The following is a 7,165-nucleotide window of genomic DNA, read 5'->3' as shown; positions in this document are numbered from 1 at the left end:
TTTAACGCTTTGACCCCATATGCAATCCCACACCAGATCTTCACCTAGAAGTGACTGTCTGACCAAGCTTTTTACCAAACACGATCCATATTTTAACTAAACCTAAATAGCACCCAAATGCAACTATACTGACAAAGTTTTGTGAAGAGTAGTAAAAACTGTTTGAATGAGACCGGACAAAACATTGAATAGTTTTAACACAACATCACCCATATTTGAACGTGGCCTAGATATCATCAATATGCAACTATTGACCAAGATTGGTTAAGATGGGATGAATATTATTTAAATTAAAGTCTGGACAATATGACCTTAAATGCTGTAAATGCACAAAGTGACCAGAGCTACAGACTTGTGCCATAAGTGAACGTCATAACGTTTTTAATAATGGCTGCATTGGTAAGGGCAGTATATAAACAACGTTCTACTTAAATAAAAATGTAAGGGTTATATCCCTTCCTATTATTAATTATTTTTCTATGCTTCGTGACCTCATCATGACGTATTTATATCTAGAAAATGACGTAATTTGCAGCCGAAAAAGTGTTATAAACAGTCATGGTAGGTGAAAGGAAAGAACTAACCCCTGACACGAAAACGGCTGTAGTGTCATTGTTTAAATAAGGCCTTCGACAAACAGTAATTTCCCGAAGATTAGGCATACCACGGACTACAATAGCTGGGATTATTAATAGATTTTGCGCACGGAATAGTGTTAAAAACTTACCAAGAAAAGGAGCCCCGGCAAAAATAAATGAACGTGAAAGTCGGGCTTGATTGGTCATTGTCGGCTCGGGTACTACTAACATGTACCCCAGGTACTCTTAAAGTATACTAACATGTACCCCGGGTACGGTAAATATACTAAAACGTACCCGGGAATTGTTCACGCTAAATCGGTCGTTGTTGGCCTTTTTTTTAAAATTAATTATGTTCACATTTATGTCAATTGTCTGTTAAATGGCCTCTATATTATCGAAACTCATACTCAAAAAGTATTTTGATGCAGTTTTTTTTTAAAGAGAAGTATGTTTAAGATAAACAATATCGTTTTAAGGCAATCGGTCCGGGTAAGTGCAAATAAATTTACCGTACCCGGCGTAAATGTAAGTATACTTAGGAGTACCCGGGATAAATGTAAGTAGTCGACAGTGACCAATCGAGCGAAAGTCGGGCATTGTTACGGATCGTTAAAACAGGAAAAGAACTTTATCGGACATAACTGGAGTGTTCTAAAGATAACATAAATGCTGAAAAGTATATTTCCATCCCGATTTCCATCCTAGAAGATAATCTCTGGCCCGTTGTAGCTCGCCATTTCCCGGATGGAAGGTACATATTCCAGGACGACAACGCCCCGATACATAGAGCCCGGGCTGTAAGCCAGTTAAAAACAGAACATAGAATTCATTCTATCATCTGGCCTGCCCAAAGTCCGGACTTAAATTTAATAGAGAAAGTATGGCATAGGCTTACAAGACAACTAAAAAATCAAACTGATATCGTAGACACACAAAATAAGCTTGAGGCAGCCATTCGGGACATCTGGATAAACATTTCCGTTGAATATATCAGAAACTTGTATTCGAGCTTACCAAGGAGAATACAGAGTGTAATAAAAGCGAAAGGCTATATTACCAAATATTAAGGTAAATGGTTGGTGTTTAATATGTTAAAACGCTTTGTTTTATGAAGCACATTTATTGTTGACGTCAGCCATTTAGTTTTTTGACGTTCACTTGTGGCACATCAGTGTAGTTTTTGACCCGACTGGCCTAGATATAATCCAGATGCAATTTCTGACCAAGTTTGATCGGATTATTACTATTAGAATTAAAGTCTGGACAAAGTGCTTGACACAGCCTGTTATTGGGGTCGCATAATACGTCATGTTTTTCAAACAGGCGTATAAAAACAGTGTAACATTTTCACAGACCACAAAACAGTACAATGTCCATAAAAAATATGACCTGGCATGTAACATGACTAAACATAAGATAATGGCTAGCTGATGTGTTGATGATGGTTAAACTAAATTCATTGTAAATTTTTTTTAAGTGGAGCTAAAGAGGGGGTTTTTAGACGGAGACTATCAAGTTGGTTAAAGATGCTGCTGCTGATGCCATCGATACGGAGACTATCATTTTAAATTTGACTAGCTTAACAAGATTAACAAGCTTAGAAAATACAAAGATACAAATAGGTAATATAGAATGCAAGCATACATTTCTTTACAAATTAAACTAAACTGAATAATACACATTTAGAAGTTCTTTAAAATAATCATCAAACAAGAGCTGTAACCATAGGATGACTTATGCTTATAAACGCTTAATAGAAGCTATGAGCTTTTTTCGAAACTTTAACGCAGATTTCGAAACCTAAACACGGACTCTAAATTCAAGGTCAAGGTCACAGGGGTCAACATTTTTGTGCGCATGGAAAGGCCTTGTCCATATACACATGCATACCAAATATGAAAGTTATATCTCAAGGGACATAGAAGTAATGAGCATTTTTCGAAACCTAAACGCAGATTTCGAAACCTAAACGCGGACCATAAGTTCAACGTCAAGGTCACAGGGGTCAACCTTTTTGTGCGTATGGAAAGGCGTTGTCCATATACACATGCATACCAAATATGAAGGTTATAACTCAAGGGACATAGAAGTAATAAGCATTTTTCGAAACCTAAACGCAGATTTCGAAACCTAAACGCGGAACCTAAGTTCAACGTCAAGGTCACAGGGGTCAAAATTTGTGTGCGTATGGAAATGCCTTGTCCATATACACATGCATACCAAATATGAAGGTTATATCTCAAGGGACATAGAAGTTATGAGCATATTTCGAAACCTAAACACAGATTTCGAAACCTAAACGTGGACCCTAAGTTCAACGTCAAGGTCACAGGGGTCAACATTTTTGTGCGTATGGAAATGCCTTGTCCATATAAACATGCATACCAAATATGAAGGTTATATCTCAAGGGACATAGAAGTTATGAGCATTTTTCAAAACCTAAACACAGATTTCGAAACCTAAACGCGGACCCCAAGTTCAATGTCAAGGTCAAGAGGTCAAAATTTTTGGTAATGTAACGACTCGCCCCCTTAACGACTCGCCCCATAACGACTCGCCCCACTTTTTATAACGACTCGCCCCACACATATAACGACTCGCCCTATCAAAATAAAATGTTATATTATATATGGTAATATAAATGAAATCAATTCATAATATGAATTTAAGGTTCGGCATTGTTTGATAACCATCGTTCAGCGGTTTTTTGCCTTATACCGGACCTTATATACGTCTATTGCAGGCATATTCTGAAAAGTAATAATTTTTATTTTATGATGTTTTTTTTACATTTTTGTTCAGTGACAATATTATCATAAAGCAAGACTATTGGATATCGGCACATTTGTCTCATGTCATACATTCCTTTATATTTATAAAAAGAAGCAAAGGCTAAGATCATATCGACAATTAAAGATGCCCAGGTTAAATTACTCAAGAATTTAGGGATTATCGTTATAAAGGAGACCGATGAATTAACAACATAATTGACAGGTTCATTACCGCGGGCGGGTGATGGCAATCAACAATACACGTGTCATAATCTCGAAAGCGTGAATACCTTGCTTTGTGGTAAAGATATTTTCATATATACGGGTATTGAAAGGTAAGAAAAATGAAAAAAGGTCTTTGCCGAAATTTATTTTTTGCCGAAATTTTACGAACACAATTCATCTGTATGATAATTTTTTATTTATAATTTTAAAATTACCATTATAATCTTAAATCTACCTATTTATTACCTGTTGATCTGAATATACAACACACGTTTTAAAAATATTTTTTCATATTATAAAAATGCGTATCAGTCCTTTTGTGTTTTTCACACAAACTTTACTTTAAAATGCTAATCAAATGGCGTTTCTTTTAAATTTTGGTGTGAACAATTAGCGCGGAAAGTTTTCAATGGTTTCAAATAAACATTAAATGCTAATTAAATAGCGGTTCTTTTAATTTGAAGGTGTGAACAATCATCGCGGAAAATTTGCAATGGTTTCAAATAAACAAGAAACCATTTGTGATAAATCAATTAAGTCCACGATTTGTTTAATTACTTTAATGGTTATAACTTTAATTGAGTAATACGTGCCACTGCGGAGTTTAGTATTTAAAGATGTATACATGATTTTAGTATACCATTATTTTAAATTGATAATTCGACTAACACCATGCCTGCGCCTCCTTGTTTGTTTTGTCTACGACGGGTGTACCAAAACTCCAGAGCGGTGACATGTGACAACTGTTCACGGTGGCATCACATAAAATGTGGTAACACTGGTAAGTACTTCTTAAACGTACAATCGAAGATATGCATACTAATAAGCTTTTCCCATGTTCACATATTAAAATCGTTAAGAATATATTTGCAGATATTTAAAATGATTTTTACTTTACTTGCAGTTGAAAAAATGCGCTGTTGCCGATGTCTTTGAAACAACAACGAATGTTATTAGGCACGTCAACCAGCAACTGCCACCAACCGACGACCAGCCTGAAGCTGCGCGATGTTCACAGGCGGCTTTGAGCAACCTGTGTAGTCGCGCAAGATAGGGCCTTAGACCGCAAGATCCGACTTCACTTGAATTTGACGTAAGTGTTATGCCTTATTGGGATCTTTAGAATTGTTAAAACACGAATATGAAGGTTGATATAGGAAAATATATAAGAAAAAGCTTTTCTCTGTCGGCATGACGCGTAAAATTTTTCTAGCTAGATTTCATGAAATGTTACGCCACCATCGTCTTTGTTCTTAAATAATTTGTGTTTTTTTAGGATATTGTGATACAAATTCATATTCATAATTGGGATCGTTAAAATTTGCCAAAGTAATTGTTGATTGTTATTTACTGATTTCTTTATATATGTTATGATTTGATAGTATCATAAACATGTATTATTATACCATTTATTGTCTTTGAATAGATCGATGAAGAATACCTACAAAGAGCACTTGGCAAAAATTTCTACAGGGAGACGATATCGGTAAAGGAGAGACGGCACATCCTGTTCGCCACTGATGATCAACTAACTTTACTGTCCCGTGCGAAGACATGGTACCTGGATGGTACATTCAATGTGGTCCGGGCACCGTTCAAACAGATGTTATCTGTCCACGCCTTCATCAGAGCTGGCGACTGTATGAAGCAAATTCCGCTGTGCTTTGTCCTGATGTCAGGGAAAAAGCGAAAAGATTACAAAAAGGTATGTAAATGGCCAGCAATACTTTTATAATAAACATGTCCGGTGTATTACTTAAGCGCCTTTTTTTCATTTCTTCTACTTTGGTTTTCAGGTGTTATCCGCTATCCTACATATTGTCTTATAATAAACATGCCCGGTGCATTACTTATGTGCCTTTTTTATCTCTACTACTTTGGTTTTCAGGTGTTATCCGCTATCCTGCAACATCTGCCGTCAATCGAGGTTAAGTCGTTTGTGGTGGATTACGAGGCTGGACTGTGGCAGGCCATAAGGGACGTGTTTCCCCAACCTGATATCCAAGGCTGCGCTTTTCACTTTGGACAGGCCCTCTATCGGAAGGTTCAATAATTCGGATTGCAGGTATATTGTATATATTGTATTTATAATTCCATGTGTTTATTTCCATGTATTAATGAAATGAGTCGCGTTTTTCTGAAATGAACAGTGTAATTAGTATGCATATTGTCACATATATCATATATACTCTAGTATACATATAATGTATAATAATTTATATATTTTCAGACTGCATACAACGAGCGCTGTAACGTGTATGCACTCCTCAGAAAGACATTTGCACTGCCGCTACTACCCGTGGAGGACATTCGACCTGTTTTCGACACATTACGGACGAAATCGGACACTGACGCGACGGACAGATACTTTGACTACCCAGAACGGACGTGGATGACAAACCCACTGTGGCCTATTGATAGTTGTTGCGTATTCGGTCGGTCCATACGCACCAACAACGACTGCGAGGGCTGGCATCATCGCCTGAACCGACGGGCGAAGAAAGGAAATCTCCCCTTTTGCTTGTTGCTTCAACTGTTGTGTAAAGAGGCGAAGCTGCTGAATACACAGGTGCGGTTAGTGAGAGGGAAAGTTGAGGAGACATCAGAATAAACAGACACTTCAGGTACAGGGGAAACTCTGGGGAGTGTGGAAAAGATACAACGAGCGTTCCATCTCAACTAGTCAGCTGCTGGACTTGTGTTCAGCCATGTACGGACCTGTGTAAATAGTTGTTGTTGCTGTTGTTGTTGTTGTTTGTGTAAATAGTGTTTAAATTTGTTATGAATAAAACGTTTGAATAAAATCATTTTCATAAATTCAATGTTGATAATATTAAGATACAATTATATTGATTACTGGTGTATTACTGTCTTTTTGTAAACGTTTCTTATTAATTCAATATATTGATTTTATTATACACACTGCGTAACTTTCTATTTTTATAAGTTGTTGTTGTTGCTGTATATAAGTACATACGTATCTAATAAACCATCAACACAAAAAAGTTTTTCTTATATATTTCTCTTTCTACTCATCTGTTCTGTTTAAATTTAACATAGATGCTAAAAATGTAATGTTTAATAAAAATGATGGGGCGAGTCGTTATATATTATATACGCAAAAACATACTTATGTTACTGTGGTAACGCATAATATTAATTGCAAGAGTTGATAAAATTCCAGGTGTAGAAATCTTGAACATATCATGCAGGATGCGATCCGATACAGTATTCCAGTTTCTGTTGAAAGTTCCTGAAAAAGGTGACAGTTAAAGTAAAGCATTTTAACAAATTTCATCAAACTTCTAATTTGCCAAATCTTAAGATATTTTGTCAATACCCCACCAGTTTTTACCGACTTAAAACACAATAAAATCGAAATTAAATAAAAATCCTACCATATAAGTAATGATGGGGCGAGTCGTTATCTATGTGGGGCGAGTCGTTATACATGTGGGGCGAGTCGTTATAAAAGTGGGGCGAGTCGTTATAAAAAGTGGGGCGAGTCGTTATGGGGCGATTCGTTAAGGGGGCGAGTCGTTAGTAAACCAAATTTTTGTGCGCATGGAAAGGCCTTGTTCATATAC

At 36.4% G+C, this 7,165-nt stretch overlaps 1 protein-coding gene across 1 annotated transcript; it reads left to right on the top strand.

Moving 5' to 3' along the window:
* Window positions 1-387: 387 nt before the first annotated feature.
* On the top strand, window positions 388-6,189 carry LOC127869916 (uncharacterized). Its single transcript, XM_052412575.1, has 4 exons — window positions 388-399; window positions 5,005-5,283; window positions 5,467-5,622; window positions 5,809-6,189. Exons 1-4 carry the CDS (start codon window positions 388-390, stop codon window positions 6,187-6,189), a joined length of 828 nt encoding a protein of 275 aa, XP_052268535.1.
* The last annotated feature ends 976 nt before the right edge of the window (window positions 6,190-7,165 follow it).

This window comes from Dreissena polymorpha, chromosome 2 (genome assembly GCF_020536995.1).
Source record: "Dreissena polymorpha isolate Duluth1 chromosome 2, UMN_Dpol_1.0, whole genome shotgun sequence".
NCBI classification, from domain to species: domain Eukaryota; kingdom Metazoa; phylum Mollusca; class Bivalvia; order Myida; family Dreissenidae; genus Dreissena; species Dreissena polymorpha.
Note: the sequence above shows the minus strand (reverse complement) of the source record. Positions and strands in the feature narration are given on the sequence as shown.